This window comes from Anas acuta, chromosome 5 (assembly GCF_963932015.1).
Source record: "Anas acuta chromosome 5, bAnaAcu1.1, whole genome shotgun sequence".
NCBI classification, from domain to species: Eukaryota; Metazoa; Chordata; class Aves; order Anseriformes; family Anatidae; genus Anas; species Anas acuta.
Window position 1 is genome coordinate 59499457 of NC_088983.1, and position 27715 is coordinate 59527171.

Consider the following 27715-nt stretch of genomic DNA (forward strand, 5'->3'; position numbering starts at 1 on the left):
TCAGATGTACAGTTTAAGACCAAACTAAGTTGGAAACAGGAGTTGATTGGGAAAAAATAGAACATAATCATAACTACTGTGTGGAGGCACTAGAGGACACCGCAGTAACAGGGAGTACTTTTAAACTTCCCTGCTTTGCCAGAGTGTTGCTTTGCATATGCATTTATTATCCTGGTGTTCTCAAGTTTGAAACATTGCCATGCTATGAGACTTCAGCTTCAGCAGATAAAAATCTTAGAAGGGTACCGTCGTTTTTTGTTAAGATGGAAAACTGCCTCTCTGGCAGTGTTTATGGAATAATTAACTTATCCACAGGATCGTCCTTGAATTCCTTCTCTTTTATAATGTTTTTTTGTGAGGACAGGCAAGTAATTCAAAGAGCAGAACTTATTTTTAGTTTTAGTCTGGGCCTTGAAATAAACTAAGAAGTCTGAGTCGTGTTACGATAAACAGGGAGTAAAACAGAGACAGGAAATAGGGGGTCTTTGGTAATGAGTTCCAGCCTCTCTTGAAACAGAAAGCCAGGGAAAGCATTACTTGAAAATAGTTTCTCAGTGACAGCTTAATAATTTTAGCTTAGCTTGTTGTTCAACATTAAACAAGAACAGTTTCTGCAGATTTATACTGTTCTTGAAAGATCTTTTTTAAATATAATTTAGCAAGTTATATTTTTGATGTTTTTAGAGTTACGTTGTTCTCGTTGCTAACCGATCTGCTGTTTAAAAAAAACAGATGTTTGGGGGAGAGTCTGAAGTTTATACAGTTGTGCATTGTATATACATCTGTGAGAAGCATTTGGGATAAGACTGGGACAGAGGCAGTAGATTTAGCTTGAAATGTGAACACACATTCAAGATTTTAGAAGCTGAGGGGTTGAAAGGGGAAGAAGTCACAGCTATATCCTGTAGAACAAAGCAGTGCGCTTGTTTCCAAAAGTTTCTTTTAACCCTGGGAATGTGACTGCTGAGATGGGCCCAAAGCATGGATGGTGAGATTGATATTTACAAGCACTTCACGTGGCTAAAGAGGGTAAGTGGTTTGCTGTGCTTTGTTTTGTCTTTGTAAATGCATGTTAGCAAAGTTAAGTCAGAATTCCGAGTTTCGCAGAAGGAAATGCATTGGGTGCCTCAGACGTAAAATATTGTAAGTTCCTTTATGAGAAATGAATTGGAGACGCTTCATGCAGGAGGGGGAGGCATGCAGGAGGAGGGCGGGAGGGGGGAGAATCAGCTGTCTTTGTCTTTAAAAGTGAAACTCTAGAATCAAACTTTGAACAAATGGCAATAGATTCTAGTAAGTGCTTATGCTTTCCTGAGATTATAGCACAACAAAGTATATCCTACGTGACAATGTATGGCAAAAAATGAGAATACATTGTTTACGACATTGTAGTTTAAAATCAAGATGTATTTGCACTGGTTCTTCACTTAATTCTTCATTGAGGTAATTGTAAGTGACTTTTTGGGATGTCTTTGTTTTGGATAAAAATGGTGGTACATTTTACCTGCCCACATTTCTCTTATTAAAATATGTTGTTTTTTGTTTTTTTTTTTAAAAAAAGCAGTGCTATTAAAATCCTAATTTTGTGATAAACGTGAATGTGGACATGAATTAACTGCGTAATATAATGAGATTGTTTTTGTCTTCCTGTAAAAGAAAAACAAGGTTTATGCAGCTGTCTGATCACCTTAGAAAAATCCCTTAATTTTTGTCAGCTTGTAGGTTTTATAGGTTTTAACTATTTATTTCTCAGTTTTTGAAAAATGCATGAGTGGGATGAGAATAGATCTTTCACAATATACTGTTTTTTTTGTTTGTTTATTTGTTTTTAATTACAATATTGATTTAATTGTATGTCATGTAAGGAGCACATCTCACTATACCTTTAAAAAACTATTTTTAACCTGTGTGTATTTTTATTGGAAATTGTATGCACGTTATTTATGTTAGTGCTTCTGTATGGCACTAGTCTAAAAACATAGGTATGCAGATGAGCATGCACTCTTTTTTTGTTTTTACTGAACATGTAAACATAAAATATAGGTAAATACCTGTGTGGAATGTGAATAGGAACTTCAATTTTGGTAGCTTCTTGAATAAATATAAAATATTCATGATATGTCAGTCTTTAATAAAAGCTTGAGAATCTTAAAGTTCAGTTAAATTACAAAACATTTGCATCACATTCTCAAAGCGCTTACATTTCTGGCATGTGGATGGGGAGGGGATTAAATGGGGAATGAGTGGGTGAGTGAAGGAGAGGAGGCAACAGGAAGTACATTTGGTAACATTAGACTGTTAGTTTAACCTGTGCTCTCTACAGTTAAAGCCAGATAACTCTTTAGTGGTTTTTGAGATCACATTAACTTGTTATTTAAATGATATTTTGAGTATAGTATGTCTGTTGCCCCTGCTTCTTGGTTTAATTTCATTTCTAAAATGTAATTTTCAAAAAAAAAAAAAAAAAAAAAAAAAAAAAGGCTTTGGTGTGGTATTATCAGACTGTTGCATTCAGTGTGCACTGAGAAACTGAGAACTACAAAACAATAAAAAGGTAGTTTCAGTGAAGAATAGCTTTTACTGAAATGCTAACCATTTTGGGGGTACGAACAACAGAGGGTGTCTTTGGGATGATTTTCAAGTACTGTATTTAGAAAGGATACTCTATTCAAACATAGGACAAACTTCTTCAGAAATTAATAATGCCATTACAATGGTTGCACTTAATTCCTTTTGTGTAAGGCACATAAAGGAGAATATCAATATTGCTTCTTTTTCTTGCAGGCTCTTAAAGGGAGTGAGCACGTGGGGGAATTGCAGAGGAATGAAAAATGATCTTGCATGGTTCCCAGGAAACCTTGAACAGTGTGCTCCCTAATTCTTTTGATAAGTGATTTAAAAAATAAAATAAAATCTAAGTTACTTATTTAATTTTCATATTCAGGAATCCTAGTGCCATGTCTGGCACTGACTAGGATAGATTTGGGGCCCTGCAATCATAAACTATTGCTCTTTGGCTGTGACTGCAAGTATGAGTACCCTCCAGAGTAACAAATGGCACTTAACAGAGTAGTTGCAACAGACTTGCATAAACCATTGGTGAAGTACACCAAAGCTGGTTCCAATTTCATCATAAGAAGTCACTTCAGAGACCAGGATCGGTTTTGATGTTGCAGTTAGTTGGTTAAGCCACATTTTCCCACATGTATCTGTGCCTTGGACTGGATTAGGACAGCAAACAAACAATTATAAAAAAATCATGAGACCCTGGCAAGGGGAAATGAAGGACACAGATGATATTTTCAGATGCTTAGAACAGAGGATACGGTTTTAAGCAGCAGTATTGTAACATAACAACAACAGTAGCATCATGCAACAGCAGCAGGTACAAGGCAATATTTAGGTCAAATTTAAACAGAGCGTTACCACGTTTCATCTCTTTCCATTAGACTTTCTTGATGTTAAAATGACCTGTGAAAAGTGCTGTGCCAAGAATGCTCATAGGTTATGGATAGAGTGGGCACCAAAAAGTAAGATCAAATAGAGCCAAACAAGCAAACAAACAAAAATTTTAGTCTTGTCTCAGTTGTATATGAGGCACAGGTCATGCTTTGTTCACTTTTTTTTTTTTTTTTTTTTTTTTTTTACTTTTTTCTGTCTTCTGAGAGAAAGAGGAATTAATGCTGCCTGCAGGAGTAGTCTTTGTCAAAGAGAGAGAATTTTGTGTTGATAACATCTTGCCTGATATCAAAGACAAAACTCTGCAGTGGGTACAGCTATGCTATACTTTATGGCATATGAAGGTGGCAATTTCAGAACCGTGTGGGTGAGCTTATTCTGCCTGAAAAGCTGAATGGTATCGGACACACAAGTACCACCCTGGTTTCGTGCCTTTTGTAGCAGAGTTTGTAACAGCACCAATGTTCAAAGATACCTTGTTAGTGAGGCGCAAAGCCAAGTTAAGGAGGTCACAGGACACACCAGGGGAGGCGCATCTCTAAGCAGTCTCTTTCTAGAAGGAGATGGAAAAGTTCTTGTGTATATACAGGGCACTATTACTATTACTTGTGACTGGCTGTCAGTCTGTGGGAAGCATTTGGCAGGTAGCTGATGTCAGGTCCTTTTACAGGGCCTAAGTATGAATCTGTTGCCGTTAAACTTCTGTTGCAAGCTAAAGAACCTAAGGCTCTCCCCCCACCTTCCAAATGCTAACTGTGCGTCATCTTCAGCATGAGTTTCTTTGGTTCTCCTAAGGAGCCTGGGTTAAGAGGTTCACATACAATTTCCTCTGTGGTGCTGTTGCTTTATCTTCCTTCCATCTGGCCTTAATTGGAACACGCTATTCTGAATAAAAATGACATAACCCCCATTTTGGTTCATGGGCATATAGGTGTAATCACAAGTTACTGAGTTTCATCACAGAAATAAATGCTAATATTTATGACAAATGATATCACGTGCTCTCCAAGAGCATTATGAAACTGGGCTTTTTGAACTGCAGTAGATGAAGTGTAGCAAAATGGAAAATCTCGTGTGTCAGGAAAACTTTGGAAGGGTAAGACTTGTCATTTTGAAAGAGATGCCTTCATATGGAATGGGAATGTGATGACTCTTGTAGCTTGCTTTGGACTTAAATTTTCACGTGTGTGCAGCTCTGAGCTGATGGCTGACCTGAGACAGATATACAGTAGTGCTATGCTTTTGTTTCTTTTGTTCTGGCTACTGTACATAACCTGTGCTAACAAGAGATGAAGCAGTCAAGCATATGCTGTATTAATTAAGCTTATGATAATAAGGGTGAACCTCATGACTTCTGTAAGGATATCTTCCTTAAATAACTTAACTGTCTGGAGGAGAAGTTTTAGCAATGGGAAAAGTTATCCTGATAAAAGTATAAATATTTGGTCAAAATTATTTGATTTTAAGGACTGCGTGAATTTACCTAGCTTTGCCTGTACTTAATTGCAGACTATATGTTGCTAGCTCTTTCAGATTGACTCCCATTTTCACTTAATCAACAATGAACAATGACAAGCAGAAAAATCCTGTTGTTGCTTTCATAATTGCCTTCAGATGAAAGGCAGGAATTGCAGATCCAGAAATCATGTTCCAGCCACCTCTCCCTCCTCAAGTATGCTGAGTGAATGTACATACATTCAGATGGGTGTGTATTTCAGGTAGCACTAGGGTGCCAAGAGATTAAATTTGTATTATATCCATAGATAGATGCTAAAATAAAATTGTTTACTGTGTGGGCTTCTCACTCACCACTATACAATAGCAAATATTGTGACTCATAACACCAATTCTGCTGACCCAAAACAGTAATCAAAACTTGGGAAGTCTGTATTCTTCTAAATATTGTCAACTCCAGAGAGACTGGAAAAAGTCTATAGTGTACATTTTTCCTGTATTGAAATATAATATTGCAGTCTGTGTGCTGTTAGTAGTTTGCGGTAAACTGGCTGGTTGAACTCTGCTGGCCATATTCCTCTTCTCAGCTTCTAAACTGCAACAGAAGACAATATATCATGGATGTCCCTAATCTTTCCCATTAATGCAAGTACTACAGTTGCCACAGGCATCTGATTCAATTATCAGTGGAACTGTAAGTGATTCATGTGACTCTGAATAAGAAGGGAGGAGGGTTTTGACGTAATCTGTATGCTAAGAGGCGGGTGACTTGTTGAAAAAGCTTACAAATCACCAGTCTAACTGACTGCCAGATTTCTTTTCCCAGCTCCTTCCTCCTCCATAGCCCAGTATGAGAAACCTTAGTGATAAATTTCTGTGTAACAGTTTGCTGATGAACTTCAGAAGTTGGTGGGTTTTGTTTTAAAATCAGCTGTGTTGGAGTTCCTTGGAGATGAAACCTAAGACACAAGGAGAACGTAAATTGGCCTATATTCAAATTTTTAGCTTGCATATGTGCTTGTTGTAAGGGGCTTACTTTTACAGACTATGCAGATTCAAGGTTTGTTTCAGAAACCTCTGAATAGAACATCAGTACATAAACTCTAAACAACAGTTGTTCAGTTCTGGCAACGTGCTGCATTCTGAATTGTCTCCTGTTAAAATAACATGCAAGGAAACAAAAATTCCTTTCTTACTGGACTCTGAGCTCCTGTCTGAGAAGGCTGTTGAAAATTAAGCTAGCTAGCTGAATTGATCAAATATGTCTTCCCTTTCTTGCCATACCCTTTTGTATTTTTGCTAATTATCCTTGTTTTAACATAAAGCTGTTGAATCATACTCTAAAGTCTGATTTATTTATTTATTTATTTATTTTTGTATCATATTCTGGAGGGATTTTTAAGCCTTTTTCTCTGAATAGTACTCTGTAATGACTGGATCACATAAGTGATACTTAGACACTCATATTTTCAGCATATGTTAATATTATGTCCAAATTAAATTAAAGGGAACATATTCAAGAGAGATCTGGATACTAAAGATGAATAAGAAGCTGAAGCTGCTTTTTTTTTTTTTTTTTTTTTTTTTAAGAACTGGCATAAATGGTTTTGAATTATTTGAGGAAATGCTTTGCATTTATATCAGGTGCAATCTGATTATCATTAAGCTATATCCAAGTTCTCTATGGAGAGTGTAATATAGGTGCTTCGAGAAATTGCTTTGCAGCTGTCTTAGGCAAAGCATGTATGGTATACACTTGAGTTTTCATCTGCAGCACTACTACCATCCTAACTGTTCCAGCCACCTTTCCTTCTACTTCTTTACTACGTTATCAGAAACTTTTTTTTTTCTTTTTGACATCTCTCCCATTGTTTCATTACAAGAAATATAATTAATACATTTAACTTATAAGTTGTGGAGCTCGGGTAATAATTTTTAGTCTTTAAAGCTACATCTTCTGAAGCAACATATTCGTCTGTGGAAAATCTTGTTGATTCAGCCTTCTGGTTCGTGTGGTTCCATGAGTCTAGTGTTCATTGTTTGTCATCTCTTACACTAACTCCTTGCTGTCTGGTCTTACAACTTCAGTGCTACGGTTCCATATTCAGTTCCTGCTGATACATGTGATACCTAACTATACTCAGTTTCATCTCAGTACTCTTTCACAACTGCAATGTGCACTCCAACCATCCACAGATGGTCTTGGTTCATATTACATTGTTTTATCTTGTCTTAATGCATGCCACAAAGACTTCCCAAGTCTTAAACAACTGCTGTGTGTCAGTCAGCCCCTTTTTTTAGCAGGCCATTTTCTGTGTACTGTACTTATCTGAGCGGTCTCTGGCTGACCTTTTGCCAGGGTTGGGTTTTTTTGTTTGTTTGTTTTCCACTTCTCCTTGTCCACATGTGTGTGATTCACTAGGTCTTATATGGGTATTGAGTGTTGAACTTCCAACAGAAGATACTTCACAGTCAGTCAGTGCTGCAGACATCACCAGGGGTTATACGTTTGCTAAATGTGAGTGTAGTAAAGTGTCTGTCTTATTTGTGATTTGATGTTGAATTAATTCTTAGTTACTGATTATATAAAATGTTCAGCTGTGATTTGCAGTGATGACAAGTTGCTTATGTTAAAATATATTGGCAGCAATTTAACTCACAGTGTTTGTAAGGGAAGGGGGGAGGTGGTTACACAAGTGGTTACAGGCATATCTCTTAAATCTAGCATAAAAAATAGCAGATGACAGCAGCATAAACGGTGCAAACAAAGACTACCTGACTGGGCAGTCTTCATCCTTAGCTTTTGTTACTAGGAGAATCTTCTTCTGCCTAGTAGTGTGCTGTTTGCTGTTTGTAGTGTGCTGAACTTGATGTTCTGTGTTCAGAAAAGTGTTCACCTACCATTGTGTGCAAGTGAGAAATATTGGGAAGGCCTGTGGGCTGTCCATTGGGAAAACCATTTAATGATATGGAGGGAAGTTTTAGTTCTAATGTAGCTGCCAAGGTTAAAGATTTCTGATCTAAAAGACTTTGATCTTCAAGTGGAATAATAGTCCAAGCAGAATGGCTGATGCTTTGATTGAGGATTTGTAGCTGAGGTCAAAGGATTATCTAGATGGACATACAGAAATAAATCTTGTTTACTTATGAGGATTCCTTATTTTCATTATACTACAAAAGTTAATAAGGAATGACCTTTAAAAGCATATAGTTCATGTTTTTGCCTTGTTAAGCTGGAATCTCCCAGTGAAGTGATAAGTTGCTAGCACATATCAAATCTATTCCTATACAGTTACTGATTGTTGGAAATGAGAAAGTATTCAAAATCCAGCTAAAAACCACACGTGCAAAAGGTTTAATACATACAAAATAAACAGCTTTGTTCTGTACACCTACTTTTTGCATGTATTTTGCATTATAACAACCATGCTGTATCAATTTTATTATTTATTGCTTGAAATTTTAATATTAACTGTAAAAGTTCTTATAGTACTTTTCTCCCCAGTCACAGGTGAATCATCATTCATCTACTAATAATGAAACCTATCAAGAAAGATTGGCACGATTAGAAGGTGATAAAGAGTCTCTCATACTGCAGGTATGTTTTAAACAGAATATTGTCTATGTACTCGATATTCATTGAATAAAAGGTGAAATAATAGAGTATATTCTGTGGGGAAAAAAAAAGTTAGCAGGTCATGAAATGTAACTGATAGTTAATCAGGAATTATTTTATGATTTTTATAATCCATATGATTAGCCTAATGGTGCGATAACTGGGTGTAGGGGTGGGGAATAACAGCTATGGTAAGAATTACGATTAAGGAGAACTTCAGAGTGTTGACATTTTTGCTGTTACTATTATTATTATTAATTATTATTATTTCTCCAAGATAATAATGTACTGGTAATAGTTTTCATTCTGTGTTTGCCGGATTTTGCCAGTTACTTTCTAGATGAAATGACACTGTTTTTAATGAACTGAAAGACTGAAGAATAAGGGAAAAATTATGCTGTCGTGTTTCAAGATAACGTACTCATCCCTTACTTTCTTCTCCATTGAAGTCATTAAACTTCTGTTAGCAAATGTGTATTGCAAACACGTTATCATTCCACTGAGTGATCTATTTCTATGTTTATGAGAATGGGTAGGTTGTAACGGTATGGGAAGCTGTTTAGCATCTTGAGACCAGGGATTCAAAAGCAAGATGATGGACACCATATAGTTTCAGACAGATAGTTTGGTTATTATTGGGATGTGGAAGACTTGCAAGTCTCAGAAATAAAAATGAGAAATTAAAAGTTTTTCGTAAGTCATACGTGGGTAGAACTAATATTTTCCCTGCGTGTATATTGTATTGAAGTTGCTTTACATCACCAAAAACCTTAAGGAGTGGGAGGTACAGTCAAATCAAATCCTGAGTGGAGGAAAAAAAAAAATAAAATCTGTTTGGAACTTAAATGTTCGTGTGTTTCAAATTTCCATTTTTTAATAGGAGATTAGAAGTTCGTTGAGACAGCATCACAACTTTAATAAATAAGTAATAAATAATATTATTAAATAATAATTATTCTAAATATTTATTTATTAGTAGTTTATTGATAATAGTAATTTCCATATTAATGAAACTGTTATTAACTGTAGCATGTTGATTCTATTAGTGAGATTCTATTAATGATAGCACACTGCTTTTCACACAGTATGTTCACTTCTCACACTTGTACAAATGTGCACTCATAGTTGGAGCAACAATTAGAAGAATTTATTAGAAGAAAACCCAGCTGTTCACTCAGAAGCACAGGGCTGTACTGATGCACCTGTGTCTTTGCCCTGAAGGGGTCCTTCATATCATCACATATGTTTATAGTCCCATAATCTTTGTGTATAGAAGGGGCTGTCCTCTTGGATGTGGTTTGAACCATACAGATGGTTGTTGATGATCATTTTGCACTGGTGGTCTTCTACAGCTTTGGCTGTGTTAGAAATGTGTCAGTTCTTGCAGATTTAATAGGATCACTAGTCTCCAGAAGCACCGGAGGCAACTTAGAGGCAACTTCTCAGTATGTACTTTCCCTGTCTCTTCATGTTGCTTTTTAGAAGATATTTCTTCATCCACAGAAATAGGTATTTAGACAATACAGCTAATACAGTAAACTCCTAAAGAAGTGACATGGATCATGCTTTTATGACATGGTTCAGAGTCCTGCCTGCAGTTTTCCTGCAAAAGGAATGGATTAAAATCAGATGTAGAAACTTTTTTTTTTTTTTTTTTTTTTTGCCTTTTACCTACATTGTAACCCCATCGAGAGGTATAGTCAATATATTCTAATGCATTTTCCTATTGCAATGCACGCTATTGCAGTAGAATTCCAAAACCCCTAGTCAAATAACATAGATGAAAGCCTTGGTCAGCAGGTGATCAGCAACAAAAATAAGAAGATGCCCAGATCCAGAGCTGGGGATTGGTCCTGGGCAACCTGCTCTAGATGGCCCTGCTTGAGCAGAGGGGTTGGACAAGATGGCCTCCAGAGGTCATCCTCCTTTCCTACCTCATCCATCCCGTGATTCTGTTAGAACCTCGTTTACACCAGTTCTGCACATTCTGTCTATGCAGTCCAATGTGAGGAACGTAAGCAAGCCCCATCTTGAGGTTACGTTGGCCTTAGAGAGTATGTTGGTGCAAACCCTGCTCTCGAGTGTGACCAATGGCATGAAAGATGAAAAAGTGATTGGAGACAGAGCACCTCTCTGTGGTGGTTTACAGTCTGTTGTGCCAGTAACTGTGGCCCACAGCTATAATTTGTGGGGAATACAAAGCTGGGAGAGCTCCAGTCTTGCTGCAGAAGAAGCCATACCAAGGCAACTTTACAGGTGCCACTCACACTCTGTTTCTCCCAAGACTAACTCAAACAGGGGACCTTGAAACCTACTTCTGCTGTTCAGTGTGTGGTGGAGACTGGAAATGCTACAGCATCAACAATACTCTTTTAGAGCTCAGTGCCTGTGTACTAATGTACTTACTGTTTAGTTTTTTTGTTTGTTTTGTTTTGTTTTGCTTTTCCACAAAGGTCTTTTTCCTAAGGTATTTTAAAATATTATACCACTTGATTTGGGGCTATTTTATCAATATAACTCCCTTATAGATATTTACGGAAAATGTATTCACTAGGGGCTGACTCATGTTGATGTTGCACTGCTAAGGCAAGATGGACGTGCCAGTGCAGCATATGCTGAGGTTATACTCTGTGTGCAGCTTACTGATTCCTAGAAGAGTCTGGCAGATGTGATCTTAAATGGAGAGGAAAATATGAGCTCAAAGTAGCTAATGTGCCTCTCAACCTAATAATTGGAATATTCAGCACAGTGCTTCTAAAGCTACTAAACTTTTACTAAATGCCTTTGCAGGTCACGTTTAATACACAGAGTTTTCCTTATAAGTTTCAATACTGAATATAAGTTTCAATACTTGACCCTTTAAGTCAAACTTGTTTACTTGCTCTGAAAACTGTGTCAGACTGAAGAAGGGGCTTTGTTTTTTGTTTTTTGTTTGTTTGTTGGGTTTTGTTTGTTTGTTTGTTTGTTTGTTTTCTTGCTTTCTGATCTCTAAGAACTTCTTGTGCACCATGACATACGTAATGGGAGTGAAACAAAAAAGTTGATAAGCAACAGACTTCCTTATGGGCAGTTCTTTTCACCCTACCAGCTCACATGTGTCTTAGTGTGCTTCTGGCCAAGAGTGGCAAAATGTTGCGATCTCCTTCCACCCACTCCTTCCTGTCATCTCTCATCCTGTGTTCATATGTGCTTTTCTCAAGGGCCAACTACTTTAAAGGCATAAAAATAAAATGCTCTGGTTTTCTTTTTCTGTATCCCTCTCCCAGGCATCCTTGTCCTTATGTTTGCAGGTAAAACAAATACGGATCACCCAGTCATTCCCGCTGCAGCTGCCCTGAAGTGAACTCAGTTGTTTGTTGATTCCCTTGGGCTTTAACAATGCTGCTTAACGGGTATGGGTACATCTTAAAGGTTTCACTTCCAAGTACTTTTTTTTTTTTTTTTTTTTTTTTTTTTTAAGTACAAGTACTTCAGAGTTGGATACAAGAATGTAGATAAGCTTTTGTTAACATGTTTCATTAAAACTGGAGCTTAGAAACCTATGGTTGCTTTGTTGTTTGAGGTAACATTTTCTAGTGTAATCAAGGTTTACTCTGCGGTGGAAACTACTTTTATATAAATAAACACCAAAAATGAATCTACAGAGTGTATGTGCTTCTTAACATAGGAATTAACACTTTTTCATATCTATCTAATGTTATTCTGAGCCTACATGTAGGTTGTTGTTGGTTTGTTGGTTGCTTTTTTGTTTTTTTTAGATCTTCACAAGCTTTGAGCTTGGCTGCTGGGCTTTTCTTGTTACACGTTCAGCAGTCTGTACCACAATTCCTACAGTTTTTTACCAGTATAGCTTATTGTTTCTTTTCCTGGGATTCATTGTCTGTATCTCATTTCTTCTGCTGTCATGTTTTGGCTTGCAAAGCCTGGGAATTTTTCTTGGAATAGAACTCTGTTGCTGCTAAAACATGCCTTTTACTCATCGCATTCCTTACAACTTCAAAACGCTTTGTTGATAGGTAAGCTGTTTTTCTGTTCTTGTAAGAAGCAAGGTAATTGGTTGGTTTCCAAATGAACAGTTTTATCATTTACCCATTTTAGGGAGCTGAGTGCCAACAGAACGTGAAATAGCAGTGCATGCTTCAAGACCACTTCAAGTATTTTCAGTATAATATGTTCTTTGGTGTTTTCTAGTTGTTGAGACTTGTGCATGAACTGACTCAGGCTACCTATAAGTATTCTTCCAGCTCTTCTAGAAATGTTCTCTCATTTTAATATTAAAAAAAAAAAAAAAAAAACAGTCCAAGTAGGGCGGGGGTTGAATGAAAATATTTGTAGGTGAGACTGGAAAACTGTCTCAGTAGAGCAAGTTATGAAAGAGTATGAAACTACTAAGGACTTTAAAAGAGACCTTGCGGTAAAAATGTGCATTTGGAAGTTAATTGTGTAATGAAATTCAAATTTATTTACAGTCAGTTCAGTAGCATTGCGCTTCTCTTCTCAAATTACAGGTGAGTGTTCTTACAGACCAGGTGGAAGCTCAAGGAGAGAAAATCCGGGACTTAGAAATCTGTCTTGAGGGGCATCAGTTGAAACTGAATGCTACAGAAGAGATGCTTCAACAGGTAAAAATCTGAATTAGAAAGATTTTTACATAAGATCCTCCAAAGGAGAGGAGAATATGCAAGCTTCGTTTGTCTGCATGTGTGAGTGCCTTTGGCAAAAAGAGAAAACAGAAAGAATTGCCTCTTTTTATTGTTCTCTTGCTGCTTTGCACTTTTTTTTTTTTTTTTTTTGAAATAAAAGTTTCTTTGTTTTTCTGTTGCAAAAATGTTTTATTGGCTGGTTACATAACACTGTACGTGGCAGCATGTAAAATGAAACTATTGTGTATTATTTGCACTGTGCTGATGAACTAAATTTGGACATGGTTGAGTAACTGGTTAGACAGGTTAAATGTACCTCATATATGTACAGTTATAGAATTGAAAACTTTTATTTAAATAAAACTTCTATTTTCATAAGGCTTTGAAGCTGAACAGTTAGTAAAGTTGAAATGAATTACAGTATCAAGTTAGATTCTATATAGATTTTTGCTTAATTTAGTTTTCACCTTCTTTTTGGAAAAAAAAAAAAGTACATGGCATTTTTTGTTATCAACAGTTTCAGGCTATATGATTTAATCTATTGGTGGTGTTTCAAGACATATATTGAGGAAGAAGGATGAATAATAAGTATCTTATATTTCATGTGTTACTGCACAGATGGTAGGTTTGTGGCCATGAAAGAAATTTCCCTGTGCAATCTTCTGTTTCTACCAAGAAAAGTTGCTAAACATGCAGATAAACTGCTGGTAATACAGTGCACAGACATTGAAAATAAATTTGAAACTGTAAATAACCCATTAATTATCCAGAAATTTGCAGGATATATATTGTTCTTGAGGAACATGTATTTCTCCTTTCCAGCCACTGAAATGTTCTGTTACAAACAATATTTTAGTCTGTGTGTGTGAAATATGCAAGTCTTTCAATTAACTATTCAAAGCTTTAAATTAAACTTTTATTATTCTGAATAAATTTATTTTACTATGATAAGGATCCATGTACATTTGTATCTAAATGGTAGCAGTTTCCATATGGTGAACTTGTATCCTAAACATCTTTCAGTTAGAGCTCTCCAAGTTTCTCAAAATAAATAATAAAAAATAAATAAATAAATAATAAAATAATAATCAAAACAAAACAAAATTGGTCTCACAACTGTTGTAACCCAAAAAGTTTCCAACTATGAAAAGTTTTATTCTATACTTAAATGAAGAGGTGTTCTAGAAAATGTAAACAGCAAGTACGTTTAGTTTTTCAGTGACATCTGAAGTGAAATTCAAAGAACAGTAACTGTTTATTAAATATTTAAATTATGAAAATCTGTTTTCAAACTTCATGAATGCATTCATATAGAGTGTAGAAGGTTCCTGTTTTAATGTAAAACTAGGTCGTCTTCGTCAGCAGTTTCCAATGTCCTGTACAAGTGCCCATGGACACTTAGTAATGACATGAAAGATATTCATGTTGTCATTGAGTTTTTCCAGTCAGAATTATTCTCTGCATCATTCAAGGGCAATTAAGACATTATTATGGTATTAATTTATTTTTTGCAGGAAAGTACCTGTTTTGTAATACAAATAAATAAATAGTAATCATCCACCTCTATCTGCCTGTATAAACATTCTTGCTTTTCAGAAAGACTTCTATTATTCTCTTGAGGTATATTGTAAATCCAGTTTTAGTTCTTGGTTCTGCTTACTTATTTGGAATATATTGAACTACATTGATTCCTACATTTGTGATCTTAAGCTGACAGCTTCTTCTAAACAGAAGATGGAATGATTAAGACAATTGCCATATTTTGAGCAATCTTTAACGTGTATTGGTAGAACTAAGGTAACTGCAATATGGATATGCATATTTTTTTTTTACTTACCTGAGAACCCATGTATGTCAGTACAGCATAAGCTTTGTCTTTTTAATTTTGGGAACTATAAGAAATCTAACTTAATTTTGTGCCCAAAATGCTATAGCAACAACAACGAAAAAATGATATGTGTTGTTAAGATAATTTAATGAAATTACTTAAAATGTTGGTACCACGACAGCAAGGGTATGTAATGCTACCCTGCAAAATAGCTTTTCTGAGTCTGTGCTAGCAGAGACTTGTCCACTTTGTAAGGGTGCGGTTACTGGCTAAAATCCTTTTGGCTTATGATTTATGCACAGTTGTTTTGAACCCTGCTACAAAGCTATCATGCAAACACTTTTGAAACAGCAGCTAAAATAAACTTTGTTCGAATTACCTAAAAAGGCTGTTCAGCATTTGGGATGGACATCTTGAATGCTGAACAATAGAGATGCTGCTTCTTTGGAGGAAATTGTGATTCTCTAAGAGGAGGGACCAATATTCCTTAGTCAAAATGTGGGCTTTAGGGAAACGTGTTGAGATCATCTAACAGCTTTCCACTACAAAAAAAAAAAAAAAAAAAAAAAAAAAAAAAAAAAGAGAGAGAGAAGGCTTTGTTCTGTTCTTTTGTTCTCTCTGTTCCTGAATATGTGCATCTGAAACTTATTTTTTACTGACTCTGATGCTCACCAGAATTTTTTCTCTATGACTGGGCAGAAAGGAATGGGGGGCAGGCAGTGGTTAAAAGGAGATATTTTTTGCTGGGTTAGTGAATTGAACCAGCTTACAGAAGAGGTTAAGGCATGGCATAAGGACAGTGGTGGACTGCACATTTGACCTAGATGTTTATGAAACCACAGCCAAAATAAATATGACATGTATGTTTTCATGACATGTGATGCTACTATGTCAAACTCAACATTCTGCTTTTGTAAGGATACTTTTTCCACTACAGACCCTAATTAAGAAAGAACACTGCCTTTGAGGTATTTGCATTGTCTTTAAAATGAAGTAGGTCTTTCAAGAACTCATGAAAGTCAACGGCAAAACTTTAGATCCGTCATTAAATATCCTTTTAGTTTGGGCCAAGAAAAATGTTTTCTTGTTCTTCAATCATAGTCAGTGGTAAGAGAAAATTTTCTGGGGCATGCCTAGGAACAAGACCCCAGTTTGGTCTCTCTGAATTGACTTTGGTTGCCAATGAGTGTGTAAAAGACATGGAAATCATACCTGTGTGAATAGTTGCCTCCCTTGCCCATTAGTACATTGTAATGAGTTTGTCTCAAAACAAAACAAACAAACAAACAAAAAAACCTCCTGGAATTATCTTAAAAACACAATTTATGTTGTGATAGTCCATTTCTAGTATACCAGCTACTTTAAAATGTGATATTACAGCTGATTTTAGAGAAAAATGGTAGATATGTGTCTTGCTCTAAATTAATCTGTAGCATTTCTAAGAATTTCCAGTGAATTTTAAAAAAGAAATTTTAAGCAAAGAGGGGATCTTGAACATCTGCTACGTTAGCCTCGGAGGGACTTCCTATCCACATTTAATCAACTTTTGCTTCATTTGTACTGTGAATAAATGTAGAACAGAATTGGAAAGCAGAAGTAGATTTTGCTCTCTCTGTATATAGATAAAGTAGTTGTCCTAAATTGTCCCATAACAGAAAGCACCAGCCAGCCAGAACGCAAATGCACTGGTGCGATGGAATCAATGTTGTCATTCTTGTCAGTTTGAAAAGAGAATTTTCTACACATTTGGATTTCACTTCCACAGTTCTTTTAAGTGCATTTGGTATAGTAATTATCGCAAGTGAAAATACTTCTTTGCTATTCCTGTGCTGCACTTGATTGATTTAGCAGATACTAGTTGTCATTGAAGCTCTAGGGCATAAAATGTACAGGTTATTTTGCCAACCAAAGTTGTGCCAAAATGCTGAACTGTGTGGCAGTGACTGTCTTCTGCCTGACCTGTACCAAATCCTAAATGTGGTTTGACAGTTTGTTTTTGCCTTCCAGCTTACTTGTGACACGTAGTTGCACTAAGGAATCCAGAGGAATCTTGTCAGATGGCTGCATTGCATAAGGATTATTGTGTCTTCTGTCGATTAAATTCTGTTGCAAAGTACAAAGTGCTTGGCTTTAGGGTTTTTTCTGTCTCAAACGCATGGAGACTGAAACACTTGAATGAACAGGAGTGAATTTCTGTGCTTTTCTTCTTTCTGGTGTTAGTTTATGGCTAATTTCTACCTGGGTGCGCAGCGCAGGTGAACATGTGCCAGACAACATCCTTGGTGAGGCACAATTGAGAATGTTCTTAAAAAAAAATAAAAAAAAAAAATGCAGGGAGGAGCTGTATTAGAGTAGGAACTTGAATCCCATGCAATTTAGCATGTACCTATTCTGTTTTTGCTGTTGTCTTTTTCTCAAGGGAGACGGAATCCTATCTTGGTTGCACAGTGCAAATCTGGTGTGTATCTGTTTGCTTCTCAGGAACTTTGTTGGCTGGCAAGATTCATTCCTTCAACTTTCAATTGCCTCAGTTATCTGATCTTAAATGAATTTCAGCACTTGTTTATAACGTGTGGTAACTCCTTGCCAGCAGCTAGCTTACTGTTTCAGAGTTTAAAGTGTGCTCTGTGCTGCTCTGGTTGTAAGGCGTGAGGTTTTCAGAGTGTGCTCTCAAGTTGTGCAGCTTATCTATACAGGTGAGCATTGCACTGCTTTATTATTTTACAGTTATAGGCACATCTGCTTGTCAGATACATGCAAAGGACTGTCCAATTTGTGAATGCAATGGGAAGTTCTATCCTTTCTGTTGCTTAACTATATAATGGACAAATGATGAATTGGAGGGCTGTAATTCACTTTCTGCTACTGAGTTGCACCATTTCATGGAGATTACACACGTACATTGCTCTCAGCTGTGTTTTCAGTTAAGCAAATATCTTATTTCCACCACAGCTGACACACAGCACTTGGAAAGTGCAGTCCTCATTTGCGGTGGTTCTTGCTGAATTTTGCTTACCAGGTAGGTCCATCTGTCTCTGCCTCTCTCTCTCTCTCAGCTATTTTAATGAATGTGAAAAGTATGAAATTTTGAAGTCTTGTATTTTGTACAGTGCACAAGTGCAAACGAGACCCTAGCGTCTGCCTTTTTTTTTTTTCCCACTTGTCTAGAATCTTATTTATGGTTTCTGAAACAGTATATAGCATGATTATTTCATCTGTTTTGTAGACTGCTAAATATCCTGAAATGTACAGTGCTTAAAACAGATAACCTAGAATAGTGTGGGTGCCCTCTTTCTAAGCTGTTTTCTGTCATGTTAAATTTTATAAGCAGCTTTATGAGAAATTCGTATTTCCAAGCCAACCAAATGCGTGAGATACAGTGCATGTGTCAGTTTCACTAGGAATATTGAAAAGCATGATTAAATATTTACGAAGTATACAGAGTGAATTTGAAAAATACAGTTGTGTTTGGAACTAGTTTGGTGTGCATTGATCTGTCTGCCATACATGTTTTGTACCTTCTGCATGAGTCATCTTTGTAATTATTCTACTCTAAAATAGCATTTTCTTTCACTTTTTAAGATTAAAAGTTGATTTTCACAAAAAGGACCTTCAAGAAATTAATTTATATTTTTAATGGATTTTAAATGAAAAACAAGTAACTTGCTTATACATAAGATTTCTTAGAGTATGTTCTATATTTGAGATTTTTGAAATCCTCCTAAAGCTGCTACAACCCTAATCACCATTTTGCCTCTCTCATATTATCCTTTTTGCTTTAAAACCAATAACATAAATTTGTATTTTCTTTTCTTACAATGGCATATTTATTCTGGCTGGCTTCAAGTTGCATCATACCACTGAAATACACTATAATTTCTCTGTAACAAAATGGGTCACATTCTCTAATGAGCTGTTCGCTGTGAGCATCTGCTTGAAGATGAAAATAATTGCTTCCAGATGTTATCCATTTCAAGAGGGGACATTTACTTAAAACGGCACTTTCTTTCAAAGCAAAAGTTAGACACTCTAGATGCAAGATAAATTGTCAGCTGTTTTAAATCAATGTAGCTCCATTGAAAACAAACCAGGGCTAGTTAGCTATTTTGTCTATTTTAAGGCAAGAGATTTATGCCAGTTTACACTCGCTGAGGATCTGATCCTCCAGCTTCAGAGCAAACTGTAAAGTTTTGTTTGACTTGATTAAAAAATGATCTCAGCTGCCTTCATGCTCACTCATACCAGCTAGCACCTTACTCTTCACATGGAGCTGCTGAACTCAGAATGAGGGTGAGGTATTACTCTCCACTGCACAAGTAAGTGTAATTTAGGAGCCTATTGAAAAAGTAGGGAGTAATAACAGACAGTGTACTCAAAGGACAGATCTGTTGTTAAAAATGTCTAGATGGATGCTATGCCTTATTAAGAAATCTTCCTGTTGCATCATTGAATGCCAAGTCAGTGTCAAAATAAATAAATAAATAAATAAATAAAGTTGTGTTAGTTCAACAGTGAATAGTGCCTCTTATCATGCTAGATCGTTTGATGTTAAGTGGCCCTATTTCTCTATCAGAGTTCTCATTTATAGCTGTATCTTAATCTGCAGAAATGTGCTGTGTTACCATCCGTATAGAGCCTGTTCCAATCAGGGCTGGAATATGCACAGAACTGGATCTTGTGTAAATTAATGAGGATGTCATCCTTTATCCCTGGAACATTGAGGGGTTATTTATAATTGCAATTTGTAATCACCTTTGTAGAAAGCAGCTAGTACTGGGATTTCATTAGGTGACTGCTTCTTAGAATAGCAATAAAGTCAATGCATTACTTTTTCCTGATTATTCCATTATTCCATCCAAAGACCAAAAAATAAAAATAAATATAATAATAAAACTACATTTCTGTTTATTCTCCCATCCATACACAAATATCATTGTCAATGTCAGCAGAGTGGGCACAACACTGGGAATAGTGGGTGGCTTAGATAACTTGTGTTTCAATGCAGATGCAAGTTGAGTGCTGTTTCTAATTTGGGCAGTATTCCCCACCAGACTAAAACAATTTACATATAAAGCAGATTTGGGTTCCAAATGAATTTTAACTGTATAATTTTTAAAATGCTGTTTGTGGCTTCCTTGGCTCTAAACCATAGTATACAACATACTCTGCAGTTTGTGGAAGAGGGTAAGATGAGAAAAGCATTCTGATGGAAAGGGCAGTTTTTGACCTCTCAGTAACATCAACATAGATCCGGAATATCTATGCTAAATTCAGTTATGGTATTTCCATGTAATTCAAAGCAGAATCTGCTGTAATTCCTCAATATGTTTCATGTGATCAAAACATAGATGTGAGTTACAAATTACCATCAAAATATATAAAAAAAAAAAGAATATCCAGTAAACAAAACTAGGCACTTGGAAAATTAAGTATTGAATTTTCAGTAGGACTTAAGCTCCTGAATAGATTTTTCACTTTGAAAATAGAGACCAAGAGACATAACTTCAAATATATTCTGTTAGGTTTTTGAAGATTTTTGGCTTTTGCTTTCTTGGAAACCGAAAGATGCAATGAAGGTGAATGGTGAATGTTTTCCAAATACAGTGATATCACTCTGTCCAAAGTATGCCTCCCTCTGCAATCTGAAAAATGAACTCAGGGCACACGAGCAAAAGTCATGGCCAATTGTTTCTAGTTTGGTATTAGTCGGTTTAGATATTGCCTTTTAGGTTCCAGTTGGGTATTATTGCTTCTTTTTCAATGTTGTTCCCTCTACAGTTAGTAGTCTTGAAAAGTTACCAAGTACTACCCAGTATAAACTTAAAGTACTGTTAGCATGACTACAGAAATGTTGCTTATCTTTGGTACTGTTTTGGTTAGGGTGCTTGTTCTGTAACATAACCTTTGCTGAATAACGTATGATCAAATGTTCTAAAACACTGCATTAAAATACTAAAATGTAGCTCCGTCTGATGAATATCTTAGGAAGCAGTCAACTGTTCTATAGTGTGTTGTCTGAAGGCTTCTGTGTTATGATGTAGGTTTGTGTGTGTTCAGCCTTAGTGTTGTTTTCTGATCTCATGTCTTGTGCAAGGATAAACACTGTGCCAGACGTTTTATTGAAGTGGGGAAGAGGACAGTGGTTTAGTGATTAACACAGGAGAATGTGTAGGTGAAAAGAGCTGCAGAACTCAAAACATGCAGTTCAAACAGTTCAAAGTATAGGCAACATAAAGAGAGGTAAAGAAATTTGCTTTCACATGAATTTGCCAATCACTCCGTACTTTTTGAGTTACTTTTTCTGCCTGCAGTGAATGACTGTGTTAAATCTATCTTTCAGCATTAAATGCTTTTTGCACAGTAAAGTAATAGTGAATGTGGCTTTTGAAGAAAAGAATCATTTTGCTTTTGTATTGAAAACATAAACAAAGAGGTAGACACCTATGTATGGAACTGTCAGCAAATCGTGCAGCATTCTGTCAGTGTTCACATAAAAATAACTCAGGAAAATTTTCTGCTTTGCTTTCAGGAGCTGCTAAGTCGAACATCACTAGAGACTCAGAAATTGGATCTAATGGCTGAAGTTTCAGACCTGAAAATTAAGCTGGTTGGTATGGAGAAGGAACAGAGTGAATATGAAGAGAAACAAAACAAAGCTGAGGTGAGTTTCTTTAGATTGTTATCTTTTTTTTTTTCCCCTATCTGTGTCTGTAGTATGCTGTCATACACCTGAGTTTTTGAGCTGAAATCAGCATGCAATAGGATCTTGCATATTTACAGCGCAGTCTGTCATTGGCCCTGTGAATTCAGTGAGGAATATGGTTATGCATTTTTGGGATGTGGTTTCTTTTCCTCTCTCTCATTATGCTTCAAAGGTTGCTGTTTGGCTTTAATCAAGACACAAAGTCCCTTTCAGCAGCATACTGTCTTTCTGGTAACCCTTTCCTTTCCAGGAAAGGGAAGCTGTACTGGCATGAGCTGTACTGGCATGGATGTTTGAAGCCTACCGAGCTTGTTTCCTTGTTTTATGACAGAGAAATACTGTAAGCTCAGCAGTATCAGGGATGCTACAGACATTTGTAAGCAGAGACCCTCAGTGACTTTAATTCATTCTGGGAGAGGCAAGAGAAAGAGCATTTTCTTCACATGGACCTTTTCCCTTGTGGTGACATAATAAATAGTAGGAAAAAAAAACACTTGCATTGGAGGTGATTCTCATCCTTTCTCCCCTTAGATGTGTAGTGTTCTGCACATCAAAGGAGCTTTGATTTTTACAGTATTAGTTAAGGAAGAGAATATGAAATGGGGAATAATATGAACAACATCCATTTGCTTTACTGGGTACAGTTCCACAGAAAACTCTACGGTAGCAAGCAGCAGGTGGGAAACAGAGAAGAAAGGGATTATGGAAGACAGTCATTCCGATGAAGTGCTGTGTGTATGTCTACCCAGTGGTCTTGCAAGGGGACCGCCTAGCCTGGGAGGATTACCTAGCAGGGGAGGATTAATAGGGCTGTGGCTTGAGTCAAGATTTATACTTTGTTGACTGAAAAAAAAGACTTTACGTTCCTGTTGACTTAGGAGAAACTGAAATCCAGCCAGTGTTAGAAAACTGTTCTCCATATTGTTGATAGTGGAATATTTGATAACTATGCCTAGGTAATTTACTTGCAGTGACATGATAAGTTTAGGGTGTGTTCATTTTTTGACTTATTTGTCCTCTGAAGTTTTCTTTAGAGATGAAAAGATAGCTTAGAGAGAGCATTTTCTGGCAGAGGTTGCAAGTCAGAGGTACCAGCTGCTGCTGTTTTACCACCTGTAGCCTTCTCATGCTCTCTCACCCATAATTGTCAGTGTCTTGTGCACAGAAGGCATAAGCAGTCTCGTACTGCCTTGAAAACCTAAACAGGTCTGTGCAACATGTAATTGCTACAGGTGGGGAGCCTGTTCCCAGCTGCAGTCTTCCTAAGAGGCCTTTAGACTTCCCATTGCATGGTGAATACCGGGAAGAAGCTGCTTGAATTATTCCAAGACATGCACAGTCAACCTGATTCTTGGAAAGCAATAAAGCTTCTGAGTGCATTTGGACTGACAGTAATTTCATGTGCTGATTAGGTCTGGGCCTGCAATGAGGGTGAGACTGTGACCTGTGAAATTCTGCTGCTGCTGCAGCAAGGTGTGTGGCTCACTTCGAAGGAAAAGCCCTATTGGTCTGGAAGCCCTTGTTGTATTGCTAAGTGATAAGAAATGCCCCACTGAGATGGAAAAGGTTTCTATTCTGATGGAAAAGTTGAGAATCATTGTGTTAAGTGTGCCCTGAATTATTAATTACCCCAAGATGTGATTAGATTTCTGGCCTGTTGGAAGTTGCAAACCTATCCATGCAGAGCAAGGAAAAGGGATGTTGTAACTAAAGCTGTGGGAAATAAAGAGCGTTTTCAGTTTGCTTGCTAAGACATTTATTTATTTCCGATTGTTCTGAATAAATCTTAATCTAATTTGTCAAGATAATCAGGGGGTTGCTTTCAATCAAATTGAATGCTTACTTGAATTGTAAAGCCTTAACCCTACTTCAGTTCCTTTTACTATAGTTTTTATTAATTCTCAATACAAACACAATTTCAAACATCACAATGAAATTTATTAACATATTTTCTTTATACTATTGGACAACAAATGCTGCTCAAATTTGGCAATACCTTTGTCTTCCAAAATTGCTAGCTTCTACTGCCTGACTACATCTTTTTTGTGAATAATCCACTTTTAAGAGCAAACTGAAGGTAGACTGTTTGCTTGTGTACACAAACACTACTGTACTGTGGTAACTTAACTGCTTCAAAGGGAGGCCACTCTCCAAACTGACAATGACTGAATGAAATTAATCTCACTGTAATTGTATATCTGAATGCCATGGCTACTACAACATGCTGTTACAGTGTCTAATATGTCAAATGAAATTGCAATTAATAGTTTTACACAAATGGAACAAAGCTATGAGTGACAGAGCTAGAGCCTTTCTCTTATACTGCAGTTGGCCAATTCAAGACTTTTAGGATTGACAGAGTTGAGCAGGACAGTGATTTGATAGTTTTGCTACTATCAGAACAGTCCTCAGTTTACACCATGGCATGTGTTACAGAGGCATCCTCGGGTTGTTAAACTATTTTAAACAGCCTCTTAATTATAATCCATTATATTTAGAAATGGCAGGGTCAACTATAACGGGTTCAAAAAAATTTAAAATGATATGTGAAATTGCAGGATAAGTCAGCTAAAACATACTTCGTTTGTAGTCTAATTTTGTGCCAGCTCATTTCACAGCAGCTGTTTCTAGTCACGTAGAATTAATCTGTAGAATATCTCTCATTGGGTTGGGGAGAAACAAAGCAAATTAAGATATCCTTCTAAATATGAGTGAATCTTAATCTGTCAGATACATTTCACTTTATCTTGTGCAGCTGTGGTTTAGATTTAGTTTTAGTTAGTAGTAAAGAGTTTCTCTAACCTCCTCTCAAAGTATTAATTTCAGACTGAATGCCACTTGTCTTTGGCTTTTCAAAAGCACATGCTACATTTATAGTGCCATTTATTTATATGTATGATACAGGAGCCAGGAGAATGGCTGCTTGTAAACGGATGGTCTCATTCTTGCCTTTGTCACTTTGATTCCCTTTTTGTGGAATAAGTTCTGCTCTGTTTGCTGCAGTGATGATGCTGTGAAGGGTTTTGAAATCTCACCCAAGGGTATTTGTGTAGCTTTTCTCTTACCTGAGAAGCCTTAGAAATTTTACAAACATCTTTCCTCAATGCAACGAATTATGAGAAAGCAACATTGCCAAGTCATTACTAAGTGCTTAGCTGAAGCCCAGATGCCTGTTTTACCCAAACATAGACAAAAGAGACTTTCTGTCACCATCAGGGGGCTGCAGAAATAATTGTCCATTTCAGCTTGCTTAACAGCCTTTGTTCTCTCCTACTTTTTATTTTCTGTCATATAAGTTTGGTGATTTTTGCTTTTCCGTACTGATGATCTGAAGGTTGCTATAAGCTGTTGAAAAGTGTTTTGTGGGTACTTTTGAATTAAATATCTACTACACAGTTACTTGCCATTTCAGAGGAACGTGAGTCAGTGAGCCAAATACCCCTTCTGGTCTTCTGTACAGCACAGCTCTGGGGATTTGGGTGTGCCGTCTCACCTGAGTCAAATCCAAGCCAGGGTATTTTAGTGTCAATAAATTTTCATGCTGTGAAAGAATCTCAGAAATTAAAAGCCTTTTTCCATCTTGAAACTGGAAACAACTGTAGAGGCATATATTGCATCTGGAGTTCATCTTTCACTCTTCTGTAGACCTATCTTACCCTTCACAGAGGTAAGGATTTCTGTCGTTTCTGTGCAGTCAGGTCTTCCCTGAGGGAAGTATGTTGGATGCAGTGTTTCCCATTGTGTGTTTTTTTTTTTTTTTTAATATGACTCAGAAGAGAAAGAATTACAAGGCAGCAGCAATAGTGGTTCTGAACTCTCCCACATTGCTGCAACTGGAGCCACTGCGAGTCTGTGTATCTTGTTTAACAAGTGCTTCTTTACAACCTCATATGGTTTAGCAGTGTTCTGTGTCAAAGACAAGCACAGACTAGTATCGTGGTGCTTAAAAGAAAGCAAGGCAGATGGGCATGTATCCTGAGGATTCCACTTGCCAGTTGGTACTGCTCAGGGAGGTATCTGATTGTGGAGATGATGGTAAAAAAGAAACAAAATCAAAGCATGGAAGGTGGAGGGGGTGTGGATAGCATCTAAATTATACAAGCAAGTTTGATGAGTGTTCTTTGCAGTTCTCTTATAAGAGGAAGAGTTAGCAACAGGGATGTTCCCCTCACCAGAGTCCCACTGTGTTGCTGCGGAGTGGGAAATGTAGACACTGAATATACGAAAGAGACGATTTCACTTAGGTGAGCTGATACTGAAGGAAGCTATCTTTCTCTTAGCTGTACAGCTCTGGCAAAATATTTCAGCATAAAAAAGACTTTGTATTAGAGAGCTGGTATACTGAGGCACAGTACACTTTCTACATTTTTTGATTGTTTAAGGACCTAATTCTCATTTATATGTCTAAAAAGTTTGTTGGATGTAAAAGGATGAGCATCAGACATTGTGAGCCTGATTCAGAGTGATTCGTACAAATGGAAATATATGCAGCTGCTATTCTGAATTTGATCATAAGCACACTGTACTTGAAAAATACTTAACTGGTGTGAATCTCTTTTAGCTAACTGGTGTAAGCTTTTGAAAGAGAATCTTTGTGAATATTTGGGCTTGCCTGTGGGTGCTGGTGCAGTTTGAGATTGGTTGTCTGAAATACTCTCCTGGTTGGAACAGTGTCCTGTCCTCGCCATAGCCGTTCCCTAGCACTGAGCAAGCAGCTTTATTGAATCAGCAGAGAGCTGGGATTACAGAAGGACTCTTATTCATTGTAAGGAAGAATAAAAAATAAGTATGTGTGCTTTTGTCATCTGGTCTTCTGTCCATTAAAAACTTTTTCACTCCCTTGGGAGTTGGATTAATCTCATCCAATTTATTTGTCTTGGTAAAACTGAGAAGTCACAAAACATATGTTGTTAATGTGCATGAAAATTCAGAGAAAAGCCCTCCAAATTTGTAATATCTGATAAAATACCCAGCACTATTTGCTGCTGAATTGGGTGATTTAAGTGAACTTTTATATAGATTTTAATAGTTGTATTTGACTTGCTTTCTTTAACTGGATTTTGTGTGTGTGTCTGTGTGTGTGTGTGTTTGTGTATCACTGATTGCTTCAGGGAAGCTAGCCAGCAAGTCAGTACACTTTAAGGCCATTGCTTCTGTGGTATTCTTTGATTTCTCCATGTTGCTTAACTGTTTCTAAGGGTCCAGATACTGTCTAGCTTTCAAGCTAGGTAATGGAGTATTTTTCTGACCCTTGCTAAACTTGGAAGTAGAATGATTTTACTAGTAAATTTTGTTTATAGATTGGGAAAGAGTAGATTATGGCCTCAGCTGAGCTAATTTTTTTTTCCCTAGTGGATGATTTCTCTGTGTAACAAAATCAATTTCAGCAAAAGGCTGCCTCTCAGCCAGCATATAAAAATATGTTCCATTTTTTTCCTAAAATCTGACTTCATCTGACTGGATAATTTACTGAAAATGTGGGCCCAAATTCTGATCTTTGTATCAGGATTGGAATCATGAATTAGTCTGGAACATAGATTCTGTTCTACGGAACTACAGTGCTCTGCACGATATTCCAGATTTATGGCTATTTACATATAACAGAAAGAAAACACATTGTCTCTATAGTTTGATATGCTCCCTGTATTTCTCTGTGCTACAACTGTAGAAATATTTTCTTTGCATATTGTCTTCATTTTCTTTCTCACCTGTCTTTTTTTTTTTTTCTCCATGTTTTCAGTCAGTAGTGAACCTGATAAGTGAGCTCCAGGAGCAGATGTGTAGACTGCAGCTGGAAATTAATAGTAGAATCCAAGAAAGAAAGTCTCAAGATAGGAAACCAGATGTGACACCTAATGGCCCTCACTCTAGTCCAAGATCAGTGATAGAGACTCTCAGCCAGAAGAATTGCTCTCAGTGTGATGTACGAGAAGTACACCTTAGCAGAAGCTTGTGTATTGACTCTTTTCTTGCAGAAACTAAATTCCACTAACCAGGGCTGTGTTGTGAAT

At 36.7% G+C, this 27715-nt stretch overlaps 1 protein-coding gene across 26 annotated transcripts in view; it reads left to right on the top strand.

Annotated features, from left to right (window-relative positions):
* Nucleotides 1-27715, top strand: part of PPFIBP2 (PPFIA binding protein 2) — a 110322-nt gene that overhangs the window by 51891 nt on the left and 30716 nt on the right. For 12 of the 26 annotated variants that reach the window (XR_011097374.1, XR_011097375.1, XM_068685104.1 and 9 more), the window contains 4 exons: nucleotides 8420-8512; nucleotides 13039-13152; nucleotides 21531-21662; nucleotides 27445-27627. Coding sequence is in view for 24 of the 26 variants with exons in the window: in XM_068685104.1 (XP_068541205.1) it covers nucleotides 8420-8512; nucleotides 13039-13152; nucleotides 21531-21662; nucleotides 27445-27627 (522 nt within the window). In the remaining 2 variants the exon portion in view is untranslated. Of the gene's footprint in view, nucleotides 1-209; nucleotides 1030-1308; nucleotides 1444-7228; nucleotides 7433-8419; nucleotides 8513-13038; nucleotides 13153-17945; nucleotides 18021-19187; nucleotides 19318-21530; nucleotides 21663-27444; nucleotides 27628-27715 lie in introns of those variants that run through there. The other 14 variants (XM_068685113.1, XM_068685115.1, XM_068685114.1 and 11 more) reach the window with 12 other exon arrangements.